The following is a 25014-nucleotide window of genomic DNA, read 5'->3' on the forward strand; positions in this document are numbered from 1 at the left end:
CTCTATTTTTCTTCCTGGCCTCACAGCAACTCCAGGTTCACACATAACACCCCTCTCGCCAGCGCAGCTGGCATCCAGTACCTAGGCAACACGCAGGTTGCACACACACCTATTCTCTGTCTCCTTCATCTGAAGACGTACTGGCAGTTGTCGTGTCCGACGTCGCCACCACTTGTGACACGCCTGTCGTGACACTGCTCAACCGCACTTTTCTGATTTTGGATCACACTGATAGCACGAGGAATCTCCAAGCGGTCTTTAAGTACAGGCCTATCTACTGGACTGCAGGTTCATTTCCTCACCTCGCACCCTCCACTTCCAGCAGTCTCGCGGAGAGCACGAGCGCACATACAGGCAAAGAAGCAAGTTACAACCATGGCAGCTCCGGCGTCCGAGCGGTTCGACGTGATCGTGGTGGGCGCGGGCATCATGGGAAGCTGCGCGGCGCACGCGGCGGCGTCCCGTGGCGCGCGCGTGCTCCTGCTGGAGCGCTTCGACCTGCTGCACCAGCTCGGCTCGTCTCACGGCGAGTCCCGCACCATCCGCGCCACCTACCCGCAGCCGCACTACCCGCCACTGGTCCGCCTCTCGCGCCGCCTCTGGGACGACGCCCAGCGCGACGCCGGATACTCCGTGCTCACGCCGGCGCCGCACCTCGACCTGGGGCCCAAGGACGATCCTGCGTTCGTCGCCGCCGTCGCTAACGGTGGCGCCACCGAGCTCGCCGCCGGCGAGGGTGGAGCCAGGCCAAAGTGGGCGGAGGTGTTCAGGGTGCCGGAAGGGTGGACGATGGCGAGCAGCGAGTTGGGCGGGGTGATGAAGGCGACCAAGGCCGTGGCCATGTTCCAGGCGCTCGCCGTCAAGATGGGCGCCGTCGTCAGGGACAGGGCCGAGGTGGTCGACGTCGCCAGGAAGCAAGGTGAGTGATGCCACGCATGTCACACGTGTTCCTACTCTCACCGCGAACTAATTTCCTTGGATGCATGCGGCTCTTGCATGGGATCCACTGGCGACCGGCAAGTTGGCAACCGAGTATGCGGGAGCTAGCGCTTTCGTGGACCATTTATCCGTGAACGTTGCTGTCCTGCAACATTTTCGTTACAGACAAATTCTGCACTCCTATTTCACAAATTCTGTCCTGATTTGGCTATGTTTAGAACATAAGAAAAATATATTATTTGTATTTACTTAGACGGAGGCTTTAATTTACTCATATATGAACTGTCGTTGTTCTCTAGCTGTGACGCTTTGAGCATCATAGTTTGGTTCAGCTGATGTACCTGTACCTATACGTCGCTACTGTTTGAATATTGTCTAATTCTTACACTTAATTTTTAGTTGAATCATACCTGTCCAAGATGATTTTTCATTAGAAAAATAGAGACCGCAGCTGTCCAAAATGATAATAATGAAATAAGCATGCATCTTGTCTTTATACTCCCATTTGCCTCATGACATGTAGTGTACTTCATGACTTTGTTTGGTGCGCATAATGGAACCTGCAGGCCACCAGTGGAGCGAGCAGCTATCAGATAGGAGTAATTATCTCCTAGCTATTAAATACATTTAATTAATTGTTAACAAATTATATGAGACCCGGAAGTATTCTGAACTAGAGGAAACTAGAGCTTCAGAAATATTCTCATCGCATTTTTGTTTGTTTGTTGAATCTATGATACTCTATAAAAGGAGTGAAATACATAAATATTAAAGCATCTTTTCAGACTTGCACTGTGCATCATCATAGCTAAAAAGATAACACAATGTACTACACGAACTGAAACTCATCGACTAACCGAATTGATCGAATTCTTTACTCACTTTTGGCCAGGAGATGGAACGATCGTGGTTCGGACATCGAGCGGCGAGGAGTTCCATGGAGCCAAGTGCATCATCACCATCGGCGCGTGGACGAGCAAGTTGGTGAAGTCCGTCACCGGAACCGACTTTCCCGTGCAGCCACTCCACGTCCTCATATGCTACTGGAAGGTCAAACCAGGCCACGAGCACGAGCTCACGACGGAGGCCGGATTTCCGACATTTGCTAGCTATGGTGACCCGTACATCTACAGCACGCCATCGATGGAATACCCTGGCCTAATCAAGATCGCAAGGCATGGTGGGCCACCTTGCGACCCAGACAGCAGGGACTGGGCCATCGGCTCCGGGGAAGGAGGGCTGGTGGATCCTGTGGCGCGGTGGATCGACGAGGTGATGCCAGGAATGGTGGACACCGCCGGCGGGCCGGTTCTCCGGCAGCCGTGCATGTACTCCATGACGCCGGATGAGGACTTCGTGATCGACTTCCTGGGCGGGGAGGAGTTCGGGATGGACGTGGTTGTCGGTGCCGGGTTCTCAGGGCACGGCTTCAAGATGGGGCCGGCGGTAGGAAAGATCCTGGCCGAAATGGCGCTGGATGGCGAGGCAAGGACGGCCGCGGAGGCCGGCGTGGAGCTTCGACACTTCAGGATCGGCCGGTTCAAGGGCAACCCGATGGGGAATGCCATGAGTTTCTGAGATGAAATTACGAAACTGATCTTTATGCGACCGTCGCAATTGATATTGGTTTGTGTTTGTTACAGCTTGTCCAGTGTTAATGTGATATGCACAACTTTTATGTGATTTTATGGTCAATATTTTCATGATTTTTTGAAACGCACGTGACATACTTTTTCTATATCGCAAATATTTTGTTTTGGATATTAATTCACTTAATTAAACTTTTAAAAAGTTGACTAAGTATTATATTGAAAATTTGAACATAATTTGTTTCGACGAGTATTTCTAAATTAATATAATTATTTTTTATATACACATATTGATTTAATATAGAGGACAATGCCACATAGTGGTGCCGTATGTGTGGCTTTGGTGAGGCTGTTCCATAATATGCATTAATGCGATGACATCGACGAAATTTTCCTCGATGCTTAACAAATAGATATATCTCTAAAAGCTAATCTGTTTTTCATTGTTGGCTTAGTCGCGAGAAGAACTTAAAAACTACATCCAATATTAACATATTTTGGCAACCTATTTTTGGTAAATTATTGCTATATTGGTACCACTTACTTGCCCAATTATACACTACTTACTTGCTAGACTATAACACTTGGTTTCCTTGTTATTTACATCATTCTAGACAAATGCAAGGCTTCATCATTTTTCTATTAAAATGATATCATCCCTTAGCTGTTGGTAGCTAGACACATGAATATGCTCTAGCTCTAATAACATCGTAATGTACAAACACATGTATAAAACTATCTCGCAACAATGCACTTTTACGGTGGAAACTATTAATTATTAATTAGAAACCACACTATATGAATCTGACAACTCGTGCGATGATTTTCCAAATCGAGAGCATAGAGCATGTGATTTGAGAGCTTCATCAAGATGAGCTCAGCGGTGTTGGTGCATCTCTTACCAGGTTAACAGTTTAGAAGATATATAAAACATTTTTTGGATTTAGCAATTTATTTGATGATGTTAGCATGACGTCGGAGGTTCATGCACACATACAATCTCTCTATAGGGGAAATCAGAAGAAATGACTAAGTTACATACTTGTCTTAATTAGTTTTCTCGAATAAAAATCAGTGATCAAACATCATGCATATTGAAGACCATATCAACACAAAAAACAACATTTATTTATCATGTGGAGAGTGTATGTGCTAACGGGTTTACGTTTCTGAATCCACAGTGTATTATTCTTTAACAAGAATTAACTTTCCAAGTTTTTGCATGTTATCTTCGAGGCAAGACACATCATGTGTACATATTTTCTACTGCAGCGTGCGCTCTGTGTGCAACCATTTGTAGATGGTAGCTCGGACGTTATACAACTGATATGGCTAGCAGCTTAACAATATGATTGATATTACAGTATTCAGGCGGACTATGGGTCTATGGCGCCCCTTTTTGTTTTAACACTTTATATTCTCTTATATTTGGACATAACTTTACAATAATAGGTGATTTCTTGCACGAACCAACGCAAACAAAATTATATTCCCATTTGTAACAAACGTACGTTCTTGAACACAGATTCATATCTTCCATTTTGGCACGCCTACCCGTGGGTCGGAGATACCGTGACGAATATGCATGTACACATAGCTCCAAATTAGTCTGTTCTTTCTGTTGTCTCATCTTCAGTCTGGTTGTATCCTACCCATACAGTGCTTGGACCATAGGCCTATTGCTAGCTATGTACAGATGTGCTAGCTACGATCGATCAAGATCAGGTCATGACTCATGCCTGAGTCAGTTAACAGTATCAACACCTGCAGATATGCAGATGTGTCCCATTAGGCCATCGCCAGCGGCCTGATGCATTTTAGCGTCCGCGCGCGTCCGTTTCCGTCAGCCAAAATAGTCGAAATCGACCACGCGTTCGTTTGCGTCGGGGGTGGCTCCAGCGGCACGATGCATTTTTTTGGCCGAATCTTTTTTTTTTAATACATGAAACATAATTTACATAGTTAAAACATGAAAAAAAAACCCTAACGCCTACTGCTGCTCCTCGTCGCTGTCGAGCACGATGAGCTCCGGTATCGGCCACGGCCAGTTGCCATCCGGGGGAGCGTACGCCGGACACGCCGGAGGTGCTGGAGGTGGAGGCGCCCAGAGCTGCGGTTGTGGCGGCGGTGGAGGCGCCCAGAGCTGCGGCTGTGGCAGCGGTGGAGGTGCCCAGGGATATGGTTGTGGCGGCGGTGGAGGAGGCGCCCAGGGCTGCGGCTGTGGCGGCGGTGGAGGAGGCGCCCAGGGTTGCGGCTGTGGCAGCGGTGGAGGAGGCGCCCAGGGCTGCGGTTGTGGTGCCGCCGAGTCCTGGCGGCATGACGCCGGTGGCCTACCGGGGCAGCGGCGGCTGCACAGGCGCGTCGTTCTCGGAGACGAGGACGCCGAGCTTCGCCATCTCGTCGCCCGTCATGTTCTCCGGGAACTCGAAAACTCAGCCCTCCGCCACGGCCAGCTGCCATTCGTGGAAGACGGTCGCGACGTAGTCGTCGCTGTCGTTCTTCACCTCCTCGTTATGGTACGCGAGCGCCTCGATGTAGTCGTCGTCGTCGTAGGCGGCGTAGGCGTCGTCGTCGTGGTCGTCGCGGTCGTCGGCGTCGTTGTGCTGCGCGCGCGTCGCCGCCTGCTGACGACGCCTCGGCGCCTCCTGTCTTCGTGGACGAGTCGGCGGTGCAGCCCCGAAGGGAAAATCCATGTCGACCATGAAGCCCGCCCTTCTTCTCTCATCCGTCTCAGTTGTCAGATACGTACGCCAGCTGTCGGAGTCGATGGCGTACGCCGGATCGGCTCGGAGGTCCGGCGGCAGGTACCGCCTCCTTTGCCGGATCTCCGCGGTCCGATCAGGCTCGTGCGCAGGGACGGGAGGGATGGGCACCCGGCGGCAGCTGAGCCGCTAGCCGCCAGGCAGTTGCACGCCCGACCAGCCCTCGCACGGCATCCATTTGCTGTGCATGAGCCTCCCCAGCGTGACGGGGAGCGGCACCCTCTTGCTGCCGCTGCCGGAGGCCTCGAAGTCGTTCTTCTTCCCGCGGCGCCGCGGCGGTGGTGGCGCGAGTGGAGGTGCGGGGGAAGGAGGAACGCGACCGGTGGTCTTTTAAGGGCGGCCGCGCACGGGATACGATACCATTGAAGGCGGCGCGAGAGTCCAGCCACCGCCCGCCGGTGCGCGTGCGAACGAGCGGCCGCGCCGCGTGATGGCGAAGGCTGCGGCGCAGACGCGGAAGCGCTGACCGCCGAAGCGATGCCCGCGATGCAGACTCGCTGTCAGGCGAGCCGGTGGGGAAGTGAGCGGACACTTTTCGCGTCCGCCGAGCGTTCGCAGAGACGCAAACCTGGCGCATATTTGCGGCAGGTTTGCGTCTCCGCAGACGACCCGGTCACTTTGCGTCGCGCCGCTGTAGAGGATGCCAGACGCATTGCGTCGCGCCGCTGGAGATGCCCTTAGGCGCAAGTAAGCTGTGTTTGTCTCACGCAATTGTGATTTGTTCAATCAGCTAGCTACAAGTGGTGCCTATCCAGGTCAGAAAACAAGTGGTGCCTATCGATCCATATCTCCATCGAGAGTTCCTTGTCCAGTTGTCCATAGCAGGTACCGAAATATCTGGTGAAATGCATGGTCCAGCTATCGATCTGGACTCTGTGAGTGAGTGACCTGTAGCTCAGTCGCTGCATGGACTACTGGTAAGTGGTGACTGCCTCGCTTGTTTAGCCACTCCTAGTCATGACGCTGATGGTGATGTCGTTTTCTAGGAGATCGCTAGCTGGACTTGTGCACAGTAGCTAGACAGCACCGGAGAACGTTATGTTGGTCTGAACTGTGCGCCAATTGGGCACGAGGTTCACGTGCCCGATCTGATTGCCGTCCGGCTCTATGCGTGTAATTAATCTCCTGATTTACTTGTAAAAAACTGTTAAAGGAGGTACAATCTTCTCCTTTGTACATAGAGGCAAAGTTTAAAGAGGAAGGACACCGAAGCAAAAGTCGTTTATATTCTGTTAGGTTAAACAGTGGCTAGGATCTAGAGGTCCGTTGGCCCCTTATAACAGGAGTGCTTCGGTGTCCCCCACAACTCCATTGTTTTGAAAAGTTGAAGCCGCTTCAGTTCTTTTTTTTTTTAAATCTGTGGAGCGATCAACTTTTAGTGACAAATATGTGGAGTTGGTTCCACTGAACGGTAAAAACACGAAGATGTTGTTTATTTATGTCCCACTTCCACCGATAAGTCACCAAAACGTTACACACGTATTATCTTTCTCCTCCCTCTCCCGGGCATGTTTTCAAACCCCCAGACTCTTTCCCAATTTCCGCCACCGAAACGAGGCCGCCAGCGAACGAATCAACATACCTTCCGCTGGAGTCAAACTTGTCTGGTTCGTTCTTGTTGGCGCACAAATCGAGTTGTAGCTCGCTGCCGCCGATGCCAGAAGCTTGTTGTGGCCGCCTCAACCAACTTCTTCCTAGGTGAGGCGGCGTGGGAAAACAAAAGGGGGGGAGGGTCTTATCCATTACATCCGGGCAACATTGGCAAATCGGGAAGGAGAGGGAGGGGGGAAAAAGACGTGAGTAACGGTTCTGCTCACTTATTGGTGGCAGTGGGACGTAAATAAACAATATCTCCGTGTTTTCCTGTTCCGCGGAACCAACTCCACGTATTTGTACCAAAAGCTAGAGCAGTTCCACATATTCTTTAAAAAAACCTGAAGCGGCTCCAACTTTTCAGAACAATGGAGCTATGGGGGGGGGGGGACACCGAAGCACTCCTCCCCTTATAATTGTGTATAATTACACAACTCCATCAATGAATACAGTACATGAGCTATTTCTCCAACCTACAAAGATCGATGTTGGATTTTTTTGATAATGGGCGCTTAATTAATTAAAAGGTTTAGCCATTAAGGTCGATGTTGGAATGTACATGTGAGTGTGTATGGATTAAGCTATATTTGGATTTGTGTTAGCGTACAGTTTGATGTTTCAATTAAAGAACGTTTAACTCAGGTCTAGTATATGTTGGTAAAATAGATTCTGCAAAGCTAATAGGCAAGAAACTAGATCACCAGTGTGGGGTCGTCCGATGCTTGTAAGAGCATGTCTAACAGATCCCTTATTTTTCTGTCCCTTAAAATACGAGTAGAGGGCCCTGTATTCACTTTTCACCCCCTCAAAACAGGGTTTTTGACAAATTAGAATATTTTATTTTACGGGATGGGGATACGGAGTATGCTAGCTCGGACGAGTTTTCAACCCCTCAAAACAGGGTTTTTGACAAATTAGATATTAGAACCAACACAACATTCACATTGAATAAAAGTTTTAAATCACACAATAATCGTCATAATTATTACAACAATGTTTTTCGGAACTGCCAACAAATGTTCGAATGAAAGAATTAAACAAATAATAAATGTTACCGCAATCAAATAATCAAGATAGTTGTTACACACATACAACAATTGGAAATGAATGTAAAAGCTCATCGGCCATGCAACTGGTGATACTTTCTAGGGAAGAGGTGGGGAGGATAGGTCGGTACCTCGGTAAAATAATCTTGCATCAGCTGTCCGTGGCCGAGTGCGCGGTTCCGCGGAATGCACATACGCCCCATAGTGGATCCTTTCCTCTGATCCAGCAGCTTGGTGCGGTCCTCCATGTGCTTCATGCCGAACAGGAGCAGCATAATCTCCGTGTCATCGTCGTTCAGCAGCTCGTCGAGATCCGAATCGTCGGAATCCGACAAGGACCAATCGGTCGACGAATCCTCCAAATCCGTCATATGCACATCCTTCGAAGCCATCTACCACGGTGGAGCATAGATCAACCTCCAAACACGTCCATTGTGATGAAATCATGTTGATCATCAGGGCATGTAATTAAACTAGTCTGAACTGATCACACCCTACAGCCTTGTCTTATCAGGCAGCGTCTTTGTCAAAAAACGACATCCGCACGCTAACTTGATCAGATTTTAGCTCTAGTTGCCAACTAAGCCATGTGTTTGATCGCGATGGTCCTGATTTGTCCCATCAGCTAGCTAGCTTGTTGTGCTGCTATATTGCATCATCGCACGCTCATCTGCTTCCCACCCATCCGTATATATCTTCGAGCATTGCTTGTCTGTATTAGAGCCAAAAATATCTGACGAGATCGACGATCAATGGCGCAGCGAAGCACAACCATAGCTGTCGATCTGGATCAGTGACCTGTCTGTCACTCGCGACTATACTAATGGTGTAGTCAAGACTCAAGAGTCGCGGATACTGATGCTCGATGGAGATGGTGCCCTCCTTTTCAAGGGCGCAGGGAGAGGCTAGACTTGTGCACATTGGACGCCGACCTTATTGCGTTATAATAAGCCAAATAAGTTTGTACGATTGGTGTTCACGTGTCCTAATCCGGCCCCAGGCCGTCCGAATCTGCTTATCGTCGTGTTGCTTCTACAATTGACTAGCAAACGTTGACGGATCACTGTCAGGTACTAGAGTACTTCCCAAGTATTCATGTCCACAATTAAGAATTTCATGCGGTTTCCGGTTAATGGCTGGGGAGAAAATCAATCAATATCCTTTTTCTTTGAGGTAGCATGGCTAAAGCAGGAAGGGTTTTGTGAGATGCACGAGCCACGAGGGTAGGCTTCTGCTGAAGGGGCTAACCTGACTGAGAGATGATAAAATAAGATCTGCCACCTTCGTCAATACCTTTAAGGTAGGGCTTGTAACTTGAGTAGCGCTTACAAAAAAAAAAAGGAAACCTCTCTACTTAATACTCCCTCCTTGCCACAATATAGTGCATATAAGATTTTAAAAAAATTCAAGCGATGTAAATTTTGACTATGTTTTTCGAGAAAATTATATACGTCTACCTTACCAAAGTCGTCGGCATAGAAATAACGCCGTTTGACAATTCTGGTTCGATTTTTTTAAAAAAGAATTATTTTTAAAAAAAATATATTTTTTCCCTAATTTTTCTAATCTCTAACATGGATCATTTTAACTCTAACTACACTTAATATTAATATTAGGTCAAATTTCACTCATGGTCAAACTTCCATCTAGACTAGCTTCCATGAAAGAAATGACACCTTATTGACAATACTACCATATCAATCCTATTAACCTATACTCTTTGATGTTGCACATCTTTATTTTTTGAGTTTCAACCAATTACCCACATAAACTACAATGAATAAGTATATTAATGTTGAATTCAAATGACAACAAAATGATTTTTTCCTTTTCTATTTAATATGTAATAATTAATATCTTTAAATCTATAAAGCAGAATTTGACAAATAATATGTCTAAATCGATCAGAAAAATGAGAGGAATCCAAATATGACATTTATATATTATATTTTGAACCTAAAATGATTTTTTAAAAAATCATGAGGATTAGATATGTACTTGTAGTTCAAATCTAACTGACTTTCTACCGATTGGGCAGGAATTTGTCTATTTTCACGAGGGTTGGGAGAAAACATTTAAGATGCCTCGGTTGGGAAATTATGCATTTAAGGTGTTCTAGTATTTTTAAAAAATGGAGTGGTACCATTGTGAAACTTTAATTTGGTGGCTACTTCAAAAAATACTCTATATTTTCGGACACTAAAAAATGGAAAATAGCTTTTTCGTGCGATGAAAAGGAAAACTTCGTTCTGCAACATCGTAATACATCCCAAGATGCACATGTGTGCACAGTATGGGCACATTATCACAAACTATGCCACGATTCTATCCATAACATTGGTCGTTTGACCTAAATGTCATGAAATCTAGAACATGATAGCTCATTTTGTGAAGGATTTTTTTGTGATGTTTGTAATTTTCCAACTTTAATATTTTTCCTTGCAACTATGACACATAATATGACACCACGCGAAGGTTTCACATTGTTTGAATCGTTTTCGAATTTTTTATGCCCGTTTTAAACTATATTCAAAACGACGGCAAGAAGATCCTTGCCCGGGGGCTGAGGCTCGCCAACTTACACTGGATCTCTGATGAAATATCATGTTGTGAACCTAAAAATGATTTTTTTTAAAAAAAATTGAGCATTATATCATGTACCAGTAGTTCAAATTCAAATCTGGTCGACATCTTATCGATTCGGTAGGAATTTATCTTTTTCATGAGGGGTGGACAGAAAGGTTGCAGATACACCGGTTAAAAAATTGTCCATCTTATGTGGTCTAGTATTTTTGAAAAATGTGTTGGTACCCATGTGAAATTTTAATTTGGTGGTTGCTTCACAAAACATCCCGTTTTCGACACCTCAAAAATGGAAAATGGTTTTTTCGTGCGTTAAAATCGAAAACTTCCTCCTGCAACATCGTAAGACATCCAAAGATGCACATGTGTGCATAATATGAACATATTATCATAAACTATGCGACGATTCTAGCCATAACATTGGTTGTTCTGTGTGAAAGCCATAAAACATCGGACATGATAGCTCATTTTTTAAAGGTTTTTTGAGATATTTGCAATATTCCGTGTTTGATATTTTTCCAAGATAGATCTTATTTTTCTGAAAATTTTAATATATTATTTGTATTTTTCTGAATTATAATGATTTGGTTATGATTTTTCGAAAATTAATGTGGTAAAATGGAAAATAGCTATGCCGACGGCTTTGCCGTTGGCACAGGGCTGAAGCCGTCGGCACAGGGCTGACGTTGTTGCCTCGCCGTCACGGCGGAGAGGCTGTGCCGACGGCCGAAACAGTGCTGACTGTTGCCGTCGGCACAGATCTTCATGTGCCGACGGTTTTCCTGTGCCGACGGCTGGCCTGCTGGCCTGGCCGGAACGGGTCTTGTGCTGACGGCCCCGATATTTTGCCTTCGGCACATGATCTGCCGTCGGCACCTCAGCGTGTCCCCGTAGTGAGATATTAATATATTTTCTACATATTTAGTTAAACTTTACATCTTTGAATTTTAAAAAATTCTTACACGGGCTACATTTTGGTAAAGAAGGAGTATCATATTAGCACACACATCCTAGACCGTAAGGCTGGACATATCCCTCTCACTCAATCAGAAAGAGACACAATGGGAGATGCTAATGAAAATATATCTAGATTAAAATGCAATGGGCAATTCAAATGTCCCAACGGGTAAAAGTTAAGCACGTTCAAGAGGGTGACAAAAACAATAAATATTTTTAACTTATTACAAATAACAAACATAGAAGGAAGAAAAATTTCCAATTAGAACAAGACAAATGTACGATAGTCGGACAAGAAAATTTAGAGGTGTATATTACATAATTTATAATTGTTTGGCCACCTTTAGACGTCATTTTTTATTTAATGTAAATGGAGACTTATGATATCATACGGTTATCAATGGAAGAAAATAATATCTTTATAGCAGCTACTGATGAGAAGAAATTGTACGAGGCAATTATGCAAATGGAAAGAACAAAACACCTGGACAAGATGGGTACCTGCAGAGCTCTATTAAAAGTGTTGGGTAATAAAAATTTATAGAATGGCGATGTTTTAAAATTCCAAGATGTGGAGTTACTGATACGTCTCCGACGTATCGATAATTTCTTATGTTCTATGCCATATTATTGATGATACCTACATGTTTTATGCACACTTTATGTCATATTCGTGCATTTTCTGGAACTAACCTATTAACAAGATGCCGAAGAGCCAGTTGATGTTTTCTGCTGTTTTTGGTTTCAAAAATCCTAGTAACGAAATATTCTCGGAATTGGACGAAATCAAAACCTAGGGTCCTATTTTGCCACGAAGCTTCCGAAAGACCGAAGAGGAGTCGAAGTGGGGCCACGAGGTGGCCAAACCATAGGGCGGCGCGGCCCAGGTCTTGGCCGCGCCGACCTATAGTGTGGGCCCCTCGTGTGGCCCCCCACGTTGCCCTTCCGCCTACTTAAAGCCTCCGTCGCGAAAACCCCGATACGAAGAACCACGATACAGAAAACCTTCCAGAGACGCCGCCGCCGCCAATCCCATCTTGGGGAATTCTGGAGATCTCCTCCGGCACCCTGCCGGAGAGGGGATTCATCTCCCGGAGGACTCTACACCGCCATGGTCGCCTCCGGAGTGATGAGTGAGTAGTTCACCCCTGGACTATGGGTCCATAGCAGTAGCTAGATGGTTTTCTTCTTCTCATTGTGCTTCATTGTTGGATCTTGTGAGCTGCCTAACATGATCAAGATCATCTATCTGTAATGCTATATGTTGTGTTTGTCGGGATCCGATGGATAGAGAATACCATGTTATGTTAATTATCAAGTTATTACCTATGTGTTGTTTATGATCTTGCATGCTCTCCGTTATTAGTAGAGGCTTTGGCCAAGTTGATGCTAGTAACTCCAAGAGGGAGTATTTATGCTCGATAGTGGGTTCATGTCTCCGTGAATCTGGGGGAGTGACGTAAACCCCTAAGGTTATGGATGTGCTCGTTGCCACTAGGGATAAAACATTGATGCTATGTCCGAGGATGTAGTTATTGATTACATTACGCACCATACTTAATGCAATTGTCTGTTGCTTAGCAACTTAATACCGGAAGGGGTTCGGACGATAACCTCGAAGGTGGACTTTTTAGGCATAGATGCAGCTTGGATGGCGGTCTATGTACTTTGTCGTAATGCCCAATTAAATCTCACCGTATTTATCATGACATGTATGTGCATTGTTATGCCCTCTCTATTTGTTAATTGCCCGACCGTAATTTGTTCACCCAACATGCTTTTATCTTATGGGAGAGACACCTCTAGTGAACTGTGGACCCCGGTCCATTCTTTAATACTGAAATACAAATCTGCTTGCAATACTTGTTTTACTCGTTTTCTCTCGCAAACAATCATCTTCCACACAATACGGTTAATCCTTTGTTACAGCAAGCCGGTGAGATTAACAACCTCACTATTTCGTTGGGGCAAAGTACTTTGGTTGTGTTGTGCAGGTTCCACGTTGGCGCCGGAATCCCTGGTGTTGCGCCGCACTACATCCCGCCGCCATCAACCTTCAACGTGCTTCTTGGCTCCTCCTGGTTCGATAAACCTTGGTTTCTTTCCGAGGGAAAACTTGCTGCTGTGCACATCATACCTTCCTCTTGGGGTTCCCAACGAACGTGTGAATTACACGCCATCAAACATATTTTCTGGCGCCGTTGCCGGGGAGATCAAGACACGCTGCAAGGGGAGTCTCCACTTCTCAATCTCTTTACTTTGTTTTTGTCTTGCTTTATTTTATTTACTACTTTGTTTGCTGCATTATATCAAAACACAAAAAAATTAGTTGCTAGCTTTACTTTATTTACTATCTTGTTTGCTATATCAAAAACACAAAAAAATTAGTTTACTTGCATTTACTTTATCTAGTTTGCTTTATTTACTACTGCTAAAATGGCCACCCCTGAAAATACTAAGTTGTGTGACTTCACTAGCACAAATAATAATGATTTCCTATGCACACCTATTGCTCCACCCTGCTACTACAGCGAGAATTCTTTGAAATTAAACCTCGCTTTACTTGAATCTTGTTATGCGAGAGCAATTTTCTGGTGTTAGTTCTGATGATGCTGCTGCCCATCTTAATAATTTTGTTGAACTATGTAAAATGCAAAAGTATAAAGATGTATATGGTGACATTATAAAATTAAAATTGTTCCCTTTCTCATTAAGAGGAAGAGCTAAAGATTGGTTGCTATCTCTGCCTAAGAATAGTATTGATTCCTGGACTAAATGCAAGGATGCTTTTATTGGTAGATATTATCCCCCGCTAAAATTATATCTTTGAGGAGTAGCATAATGAATTTTAAACAATTGGATAATGAACATGTTGCTCAAGCTTGGGAAAAAATGAAATCTTTGGTTAAAAATTGCCCAACCCATGGATCGACTACTTGGATGATCATCCAAACCTTCTATGCAGGACTAAATTTTTCTTCGCGAAATTTATTGGATTCAGCTGCTGGAGGTACCTTTATGTCCATCACTCTTGGTGAAGCAACAAAGCTCCTTGATAATATGATGGTTAATTACTCTGAATGGCACACGGAAAGAGCTCCACACGATAAGAAGGTAAATTCTGTCGAAGAATCCTCTTCCTTGAATGATAAAGTTGATGCTATTATGTCTATGCTTGTGAATGATAGGACTAATGTTGATCCTAATAATGTTCCATTAGCTTCTTTGGTTGCCCAAGAAGAATATGTTGATGTAAACTTCATTAAAAATAATAATTTCAACCACAATGCTTATCGGAACAATTCTAGTAATAACTATAGGCCATATCCTTATAATAATGGTAACGGTTATGCTAATTCTTATGGGAATTCTTACAACAATAATAGGAATACACCCCCTGGACTTGAAGCTATGCTTAAAGAATTTATTAGTACACAAACTGCCTTTAACAAATCCGTTGAGGAAAAGCTCAATAAAATTGATATTCTCGCTTCTAAGGTTGATAGTCTTGCCTCCGATGTTGATCTTTTGAAATCGAAAGTTATGCCTAATAGGGATATTGAAAATAAAATTGTTACTACAGCAAATGCCATCCAAGTTAGAATTAATGAGAATATAAGATTAATGGCTGAACTCGCGTGCTAGGTGGGATAGAGAAGAAAATGAAAAACTAGCTAAAGAGAAAAATGTAGCTAAAGTTTGGACTATTACCACCACTAGCAATGCTAATGATTCACATGTTGCTGCACCTCCTACTATTAATGGTAAAATAATTGGTGTTGGCAATGTTTCTACTCCTAGTGCAAAGCGCGCAAAATTACCCGAAACTCGCTAAAACTGCTGAAACCGCTCGTGATAAAGCTGCTGAAATTTTTTCCAACCTTGGGGATGATAATCCCATTGCCTTGGATTGTAATGATTTAGATTTTGATGATTGCCACATCTCTGAAGTTATAAAGTTCTTACAAAAACTTGCTAAGAGTCCCAATGCTAGCGCTGTAAACTTGGCTTTTACAAAACATATTACAAATGCTCTCATAAAAGCTAGAGAAGAGAAACTAAAACTTGAAACTTCTATTCCTAGAAAGCTAGAAGATGGTTGGGAGCCCATCATTAAAATGAGGGTCAAAGATTTTAATTGTAATGCTTTATGTGATCTTGGTGCAAGTATTTCTGTTATGCCTAAGAAAGTCTATGATATGCTTGACTTGCCACCATTGAAAAACTGTTATCTGGATGTTAATCTCGCTGATAATGCTAAAAAGAAACCTTTGGGGAGAATTGATAATGTTCATATTATGATTAACAATAACCTTGTCCCCGTTGATTTTGTTGTCTTGGATATTGAATACAATGCATCTTGCCCCATTATATTGGGAAGACCTTTTCTTCGAACCGTTGGTGCTACTATTGATATGAAGGAAGGTAATATTAAATATCAATTTCCTCTCAAGAAAGGTATGGAACACTTCCCTAGAAAGAGAATGAAGTTACCTTATGATTCTATTATTAGAACAAATTATGATGTTAATGCTTCATCTCTTGATGTTACTTGAGTTACACTTTCTGCGCCTAGCTGAAAGGCGTTAAAGAAAAGCGCTTATGGGAGACAACCCATGTTTTTAGTACAGTATTTTTGTTTTATATTTGAGTCTTGGAAGTTGTTTACTACTGTAGCAACCTCTCCTTATCTTAGTTTTGAGTTTTGTTGTGCCAAGTAAAGTCTTAGATAGTAAAGTAAATACTAGATTTGGATTACTGCGCAGAAACAGATTTCTTTGCTGTCATGAATCTGGGTCTAATTCTCTGTAGGAACTCAGAAAATTAAGCCAATTTACGTGAGTGATCCTCAGATATGTACGCAACTTTCATTCAATTTGGGCATTTTCATTTGAGCAAGTCTGGTGCCCTAATAAAATCCATCTTTACGGACTGTTCTGTTTTGACAGATTGTGCTTTTTATTTCGCATTGCCTCTTTTGCTATGTTGGATGAACTTCTTTGATCCATTAATGTCCAGTAGCTTTATGCAATGTCCAGAAGTGTTAAGAATGATTGTGTCACCTCTGAACATGTTAATTTTTATTGTGCACTAACCCTCTAATGAGTTGCTTCGAGTTTGGTGTGGAGGAAGTTTTCAAGGATCAAGAGAGGAGTATGATGCAATATGATCAAGGAGAGTGAAAGATCTAAGCTTGGGGATGCCCCGGTGGTTCACCCCTGCATATTCTAAGAAGACTCAAGCGTCTAAGCTTGGGGATGCCCAAGGCATCCCCTTCTTCATCGACAACATTATCAGGTTCCTCCCCTGAAACTATATTTTTATTCCGTCACATCTTCTGCACTTTGCTTGGAGCGTCGGTTTGTTTTTGTTTTTGTTTTGTTTGAATAAAATGGATCCTAGCATTCACTTTGTGGGAGAGAGACACGCTCCGCTGTAGCATATGGACAAGTATGTCCTTAGGCTCTACTCATAGTATTCATGGCGAAGTTTCTTCTTCGTTAAATTGTTATATGGTTGGAATTGGAAAATACTACATGTAGTAACTCTAAAATGTCTTGGATAATTTGATACTTGGCAATTGTTGTGCTCATGTTTAAGCTCTTGCATCATATACTTTGCACCCATTAATGAAGAAACACTTAGAGCTTGCTAATTTGGTTTGCATATTTGGTTTCTCTAGAGTCTAGATAATATCTAGTATTGAGTTTTGAACAACAAGGAAGACGGTGTAGAATCTTATAATGTTTACAATATGTCTTTTATGTGAGTTTTTCTGCACCGTTCATCCTTGTGTTTGTTTCAAATAACCTTGCTAGCCTAAACCTTGTATCGAGAGGGAATACTTCTCATGCATCCAAAATCCTTGAGCCAACCACTATGCCATTTGTGTCCACCATACCTACCTACTACATGGTATTTATCCGCCATTCCAAAGTAAATTGCTTGAGTGCTACCTTTAAAATTCCATCATTCACCTTTACAATATATAGCTCATGGGACAAATAGCTTAAAAACTATTGTGGTATTGAATATGTACTTATGCACTTTATCTCTTATTAAGTTGCTTGTTGTGCGATAACCATGTTTCTGGGGACGCCATCAACTACCCTTTGTTGAATATCATGTGAGTTGCTATGCATGTCCGTCTTGTATGAAGTAAGAGAGATCTACCACCTTAATGGTTGGAGCATGCATATTGTTAGAGAAGACCATTGGGCCGCTAACTAAAGCCATGATTCATGGTGGAAGTTTCAGTTTTGGACATATATCCTCAATCTCATATGAGAATAATAATTGTTGCCACATGCTTATGCATTAAAGAGGAGTCCATTATCTCGTTGTCCATGTTGTCCCGGTATGGATGTCTAAGTTGAGAATAATCAAAAAGCGAGAAATCCAAAATGCGAGCTTTCTCCTTAGACCTTTGTACAGGCGGCATGGAGGTACCCCATTGTGACACTTGGTTAAAACATGTGTATTGCAATGATCCGGTAGTCCAAGCTAATTAGGACAAGGTGCGGGCACTATTAGTATACTATGCATGAGGATTGCAACTTGTAGGATATAATTTACATAACTCATATGCTTTATTACTACCGTTGACAAAATTGTTTCATGTTTTCAAAATAAAAGCTCTAGCACAAATATAGCAATCGATGCTTTCCTCTTTGAAGGACCATTCTTTTTACTTTTATGTTGAGTCAGTTCACCTATTTCTCTCCACCTCAAGAAGCAAACACTTGTGTGAACTGTGCATTGATTCCTACATACTTGCATATTGCACTTGTTATATTACTCTATGTTGACAATTATCCATGAGATATACATGTTACAAGTTGAAAGCAACCGCTGAAACTTAATCTTCCTTTTTGTGTTGCTTCAATACCTTTACTTTGATTTATTGCTTTATGAGTTAACTCTTATACAAGACTTATTGATGCTTTCTTGAAGTACTATTCATGAAAAAGTCTTTGCTTTATGATTCACTTGTTTACTCATGTCATTACCATTGTTTTGATCGCTGCATTCATTACATATGTTTACAAATAGTATGATCAAGGTTATGATGGCATGCCACTTCAGAAATTATCTTTGTTATCGTTTTACCCGCTCGGGACGAGCGAGAACTAAGCTTGGGGATGCTGATACGTCTCCGACGTATCGATAATTTCTTATGTTCTATGCCATATTATTGATGATACCTACATGTTTTATGCACACTTTATGTCATATTCGTGCATTTTCTGGAACTAACCTATTAACAAGATGCCGAAGAGCCAGTTCCTTGTTTTCTCGCTGTTTTTGGTTTCAGAAATCCTAGTAACGAAATATTCTCGGAATTGGACGAAATCAAAACCCAGGGTCCTATTTTGCCACGAAGCTTCCGGAAGACCGAAGAGGAGTCGAAGTGGGGCCACGAGGTGGCCAAACCATAGGGCGGCGCGGCCCGGGTCTTGGCAGCGCCGACCTATAGTGTGGGCCCTCGTGTGGCCCCCCACGTTGCCCTTCCGCCTACTTAAAGCCTCCGTCGCGAAAACCCCGATACGAAGAACCACGATACGGAAAACCTTCCCGGAGACGCCGCCGCCGCCAATCCCATCTCGGGGGATTCTCGGAGATCTCCTCCGGCACCCTGTCGGAGAGGGGATTCATCTCCCGGAGGACTCTACACCGCCATGGTCGCCTCCGGAGTGATGAGTGAGTAGTTCACCCCTGGACTATGGGTCCATAGCGGTAGCTAGATGGTTGTCTTCTCCTCATTGTGCTTCATTGTTGGATCTTGTGAGCTGCCTAACATGATCAAGATCATCTATCTGTAATGCTATATGTTGTGTTTGTCGGGATCCGATGGATAGAGAATACCATGTTATGTTAATTATCAAGTTATTACCTATGTGTTGTTTATGATCTTGCATGCTCTCCGTTATTAGTAGAGGCTTTGGCCAAGTTGATGCTAGTAACTCCAAGAGGGAGTATTTATGCTCGATAGTGGGTTCATGTCTCCGTGAATGCGGGGAGTGACAGAAACCCCTAAGGTTATGGATGTGCTGTTGCCACTAGGGATAAAACATTGATGCTATATCCGAGGATGTAGTTATTGATTACATTACGCACCATACTTAATGTAATTGTCTGTTGCTTAGCAACTTAATACTGGAAGGGGTTCGGACGATAACCTGAAGGTGGACTTTTTAGGCATAGATGCAGTTGGATGGCGGTCTATGTACTTTGTCGTAATGCCCAATTAAATCTCACTGTATTTATCATGACATGTATGTGCATTGTTATGCCCTCTCTATTTGTCAATTGCCCGACTGTAATTTGTTCACCCAACATGCTTTTATCTTATGGGAGAGACACCTCTAGTGAACTATGGACCCCGGTCCATTCTTTAATACTGAAATACAAATCTGCTGCAATACTTGTTTTACTGTTTTCTCTGCAAACAATCATCTTCCACACAATACGGTTAATCCTTTGTTACAGCAAGCCGGTGAGATTGACAACCTCACTGTTTCATTGGGGCAAAGTACTTTGGTTGTGTTGTGCAGGTTCCACGTTGGCGCCGGAATCCCTGGTGTTGCGCCGCACTACATCCCGCCGCCATCAACCTTCAACGTGCTTCTTGGCTCCTCCTGGTTCGATAAACCTTAGTTTCTTTCTGAGGGAAAACTTGCTGCTGTGCGCATCATACCTTTCTCTTGGGATTCCCAACGAACGTGTGAATTACACGCCATCAGTTACCTATGTTCTATCTTGGTTTGGTACTATGATACTTCTTCTGGAAAAAGAAGATGTCATTCAAAATCAGGAATATAGATCAATTTATCTACTAAATGTGAGCTTCAAGGTTTTTACTGAAGTGGCTAAAAACCAAATTACTCGCATTGATTACAATGTGGTCAGACCAACGACTCAAACGATCTTTATGCTAGGCTGGCGTATTGTTCAAGGAGTAGTTGTTATTCATGAAACAATTCAAGCACTTCATATGCAGAAAATGGATGGGGTTTTATTAAAACTTGATTTTGAAAAAGTATATGATAAAATAAAATATCATTTCCTTCAATAAATATTGATGATGAAAGGATTTTATGCCATATGGTGTAATTGGATAGACCATTTTATTTACCAAGGAAGTGTGGGCATCAAAGTCAATGATGATACTAGACACTACACCCGTACTTACAAAGGATTAAGACAGGATGATCCGCTATCACTAATATTTTTTAAATTTAGTTGCGGACATGCTAGTCATTCTAATTTCTAGAGAAAAAGAAAATGGTCAAGTAGATGGGATCATACGTCATTTAGTGAAATGCGGGGTATCTATTTTTGAATATGCATAAGACATGATTATATTCATGGATCATAATTTAGAAATGTCTCTGGATATGAAGTTATTTCTTTGCATTTTTGAAGAGCTACTGGGCTAAAAGTTAATTTCCATAAGAGTAAGATGATTTGTTTTGGTAAAGCAAAGGTAATTGAGGAAAAAATACAAATTATTATTTGGTTAAGTATCTGTTATCACCAGAATTTAACCGAGTCAGAGGTGGGCCGCAATCAAGATGGGCTTAAAGGAAGTATACATGGAGGATTACGTGAATCGGCCTGTTATACCAAGTTGGGTTTAATTGCCCTTGTATCTGTAAAATATTAGATCGCATCTTAGTTTAGAAAGTAGAGTCTTACTCGTGCACGGTTTGGTGCACGCCCACATTAGAAAGTCCGCTGGACTATAAATATGTACCTAGGGTTTATGGAATAAACAACAACTCACGTTCAACCCCAAAACAAACCAATCTCGGCGCATCGCCAACTCCTTCGTCTCGAGGGTTTCTATCAGGTAGCGACATGCTGCCTAGATCGCATCTTGCGATCTAGGCAGCACAAGCCCCACGTTGTTCATGCGTTGCTCGTACTCGAAGCGCTTTTGATGGCGAGCAACGTAGTTATCATTAGATGTGTTAGGGTTAGCATTGTTCTTCGTTTAAGCATGCTTACGTAGTGCAACCCTTGCATATCTAGCCGCCCTCACGCCTATCTCGGGTGTGGGGGCGGCACCCCGCTTGATCATTATTTAGTAGATCTGATCCGTTACGATTGCTCCTTGTTCTACAAGGATTAGTTTAATATCTGCAATAGTTAGGCCTTACAAAGGGGGAGGATCCGGTGGCACGTAGGGTGGCGTTCGCAAGTCCTAAACGGGATGTTCCGAGGATCAACTTCATGTTGGTTTTTAGGCCTTGTTTAGGATCGGCTTACGAGCACCGTGCGTGGCCGCGAGGCCCAACTTCGGAGTAGGATGATCCGATTATGCGGTGAAAACCCTAAATCGTCGTAGATCTCATTAGCTTCATCTTGATCAAGCGGGACCACCAAGTATTCGTGCACCCCGTACGAATCATGGGTGGATCGGCTCTTTGAGCCGATTCACGGAGATAACTCGAGAGCCGATCGAGGCTCGTATTTAATGTTTACATGTATGCCCCGCGAGAAACTAAGCGAGGCATCCCCATCACCTTCACGACCAGGTATAGGTCAGGTGGCACGCCCTGCACTTCGCATCGCCGCGTGTGACCGAGAAGAGCATTGCGGGCCGTCGCTCGGAGGGGTCTCGGCCGGCCGCAGCTCTAGGCTCTTCCCGGCTCTACGGTGTTGACAAGGCCGCTGCCCGCCGGTGGGTTTTGGCGAGTCAACACATTCGGCACGCCGGTGGGACGATCGTCTACATCAACCACATCGCCATCTACATGCCGAGATGGCGGACGGCACGCCGATCACCTACGAGGATCCGCACGACGACCTCAAGAAGCAATACAACGAGATCAAGGCCACCCTCGAAGCCGACCTCATCGGCTCTTTTCGAAGAACCCGTTCCCATGGCATCGGATGGAAGGGATTCTCACCGCAAGGTGCGCTCGATGGGATAGACCTCTCTACCCCGTCGGAGGAACGCACTAGGGGTGCACGGCGGAGATCAACTACACTGGTGGCTCACTCGCTACACCGCCACTCGAGAACTTGGTCAACGTGTTGGAGCGTGTCGCTCCGCGCGTGATCCAGGAGATCATGAGCCACCGGTACTCGCCGTCGGGACCAGCTCTCGGGACTCATCAAGGAGAGTTGCCACTCCGAGTCCGTCCACCGCTGCCATATGCGTTGGCAGCACCTGCGCTGAAGTGCCGACTACACCGGCATTCCTCGTCTACGGGATTGGTGGCGACCCTAGTGACTACCGGTTCTTAACGGAGGCGCCTAAGGAGATCCCTCAAGGATACGCGTGCATGTATGTGCCGGATTGTGGTGGCCGGGCACTCACAAACCAGGCCACAACATCGGGGACTCCGGCGAAGACGGGAGGAACGTCGGCGACGAGCTTGAGAAGCGGACGTGGCTAACTAAATGCGCCACACCGACGAAACTCCCGAGCCCAGCTCCTGCGGTTGGCTCAGAGCTGGAAAAGCACACATGGCCGGCCAAGTACGCCACCCCGGCGCATCTTCAGAGTGCAACTCCTACGGCCAGCACAGCGGATCAGATCGGTACCATGCCGAGAGACCAGTTCGGCATGATGCCGAAAAGAAGAGCGATCGGCTATTCCAAGCCGTACCCCGACGATTACGAGATGATCCCGCTGCCACCTAAATATCGGCTCCCTGACTTCTCCAAATTCAGTGGATCAGATGGCTCCAGCTCCATCGAGCACGTTGATACGTCTCCAACGTATCGATAATTTCTTGTGTTCCATGCCACATTATTGATGTTATCTACATGTTTTATGCACACTTTATGTCATATTCGTGCATTTTCTGGAACTAACCTATTAACAAGATGCCGAAGTGCCGATTCTTGTTTCTGCTGTTTTTGGTTTCAGAAATCCTAGTAAAGAAATATTCTCGGAATTGGACGAAATAAAAGCCCGGAGGCCTATTTTCTCACGAAGCTTCCGGAAGTCCGAAGGAGAGACGAAGAGGGGCCACGAGGGCGCCAAACCCTAGGGCGGCGCGGCCCCCTCGGCCGCGCGCGGCACGTGGTGTGGGCCCCCTGTGCCGCCTCTTGACCTGCCCTTCCGCCTACAAATAGCCTCCGTGACGAAACCCCCGATGCGAGAGCCACGATACGGAAAACATTGCCGAGACGCCGTCGCCGCCGATCCCATCTCGGGGGATCTCGGAGATCGCCTCCGGCACCTGCCGGAGAGGGGAATCATCTCCCGGAGGACTCTACACCGCCATGGTCGCCTCCGGAGTGATGAGTGAGTAGTCTACCCCTGGACTATGGGTCCATAGCAGTAGCTAGATGGTTGTCTTCTCCCCATTGTGCTATCATTGTCGGATCTTGTGAGCTGCCTATCATGATCAAGATCATCTATATGTAATTCTATATGTTGCGTTTGTTGGGATCCGATGAATAGAGAATACTTGTTATGTTGATTATCAAAGTTATGCTTATGTGTTGTTTATGATCTTGCATGCTCTCCGTTATTAGTAGATGCTCTGGCCAAGTAGATGCTTTTAACTCCAAGAGGGAGTACTTATGCTCGATAGTGGGTTCATGCCGGCATTGACACCTGGGAGAGTGACGAGAAAGCCCTAAGGTTGTGTTGTCTTGTTGCCACTAGGGATAAAACATTGATGCTATGTCTAAGGATGTAGTTGTTGATTACATTACGCACCATACTTAATGCAATTGTCTGTTGTTTTGCAACTTAATGCTGGAGGGGTTCGGATGATAACCTGAAGGTGGACTTTTTAGGCATAGATGCAGTTGGATGGCGGTCTATGTACTTTGTCGTAATGCCCAATTAAATCTCACTATACTCATCATGATATGTATGTGCATTGTCATGCTCTCTTTATTTGTCAATTGCCCAAGCTGTAATTTGTTCACCCAACATGCTGTTCGTCTTATGGGAGAGACACCTCTAGTGAGCTGTGGACCCCGGTCCAATTCTCTTTCTTGAAATACAATCTCTTGCAATACTTGTTTCTCTTTGTTTTCTCTGCAAACAATCATCTTCCACACAATACGGTTAATCCTTTGTTACAGCAAGCCGGTGAGATTGACAACCTCACTGTTTCGTTGGGGCAAAGTAGCTTGGTTGTGTTGTGCAGGTTCCACGTTGGCGCGGAATCTGCGGTGTTGCGCCGCACTACATCCCGCCGCCATCAACCTTCAACGTGCTTCTTGGCTCCTCCTGGTTCGATAAACCTTGGTTTCTTTCGAGGAAAACTTGCTTGCTGTGCGCATCATACCTTCCTCTTGGGGTTGCCCAACGAACGTGTGAATTACACGCCATCAAGCTCTTTTACGGCGCCGTTGCCGGGGAGATCAAGACACGCTGCAAGGGAGTCTCCACTTCTCAATCTCTTTACTTTGTTTTTGTCTTGCTTTATTTACTACTTTGTTTGCTGCACTAAATCAAAATACAAAAAAATTAGTTGCTAGTTTTACTTTATTTGCTATCTTGTTTGCTATATCGAAAACACAAAAAAATTAGTTTACTTGCATTTACTTTATCTAGTTTGCTTTATT

General features: G+C 44.4%; 1 protein-coding gene across 1 annotated transcript; it reads left to right on the plus strand.

Moving 5' to 3' along the window:
- Positions 1-295: 295 nt before the first annotated feature.
- On the plus strand, positions 296-2622 carry LOC124653886 (probable sarcosine oxidase). The gene is made up of 2 exons (XM_047192946.1): positions 296-919; positions 1832-2622. The coding sequence occupies exons 1-2, from the start codon at positions 376-378 to the stop codon at positions 2515-2517; spliced, it is 1230 nt and encodes a 409-aa protein (XP_047048902.1). The 5' UTR covers positions 296-375; the 3' UTR covers positions 2518-2622.
- The last annotated feature ends 22392 nt before the right edge of the window (positions 2623-25014 follow it).

This window comes from Lolium rigidum, chromosome 5 (assembly GCF_022539505.1).
Source record: "Lolium rigidum isolate FL_2022 chromosome 5, APGP_CSIRO_Lrig_0.1, whole genome shotgun sequence".
In the NCBI taxonomy this organism is placed as follows: domain Eukaryota; kingdom Viridiplantae; phylum Streptophyta; class Magnoliopsida; order Poales; family Poaceae; genus Lolium; species Lolium rigidum.

Coding starts and splice junctions, on each gene's coding strand:
- LOC124653886 (XM_047192946.1), top strand. CDS start 376: ATGGCAGCTCCGGCGTCCGAGCGGTTCGACGTGATCGTGGTGGGCGCG. Junction 920..1,831: donor CGACGTCGCCAGGAAGCAAG/GTGAGTGATGCC, acceptor ACTTTTGGCCAG/GAGATGGAACGATCGTGGTT.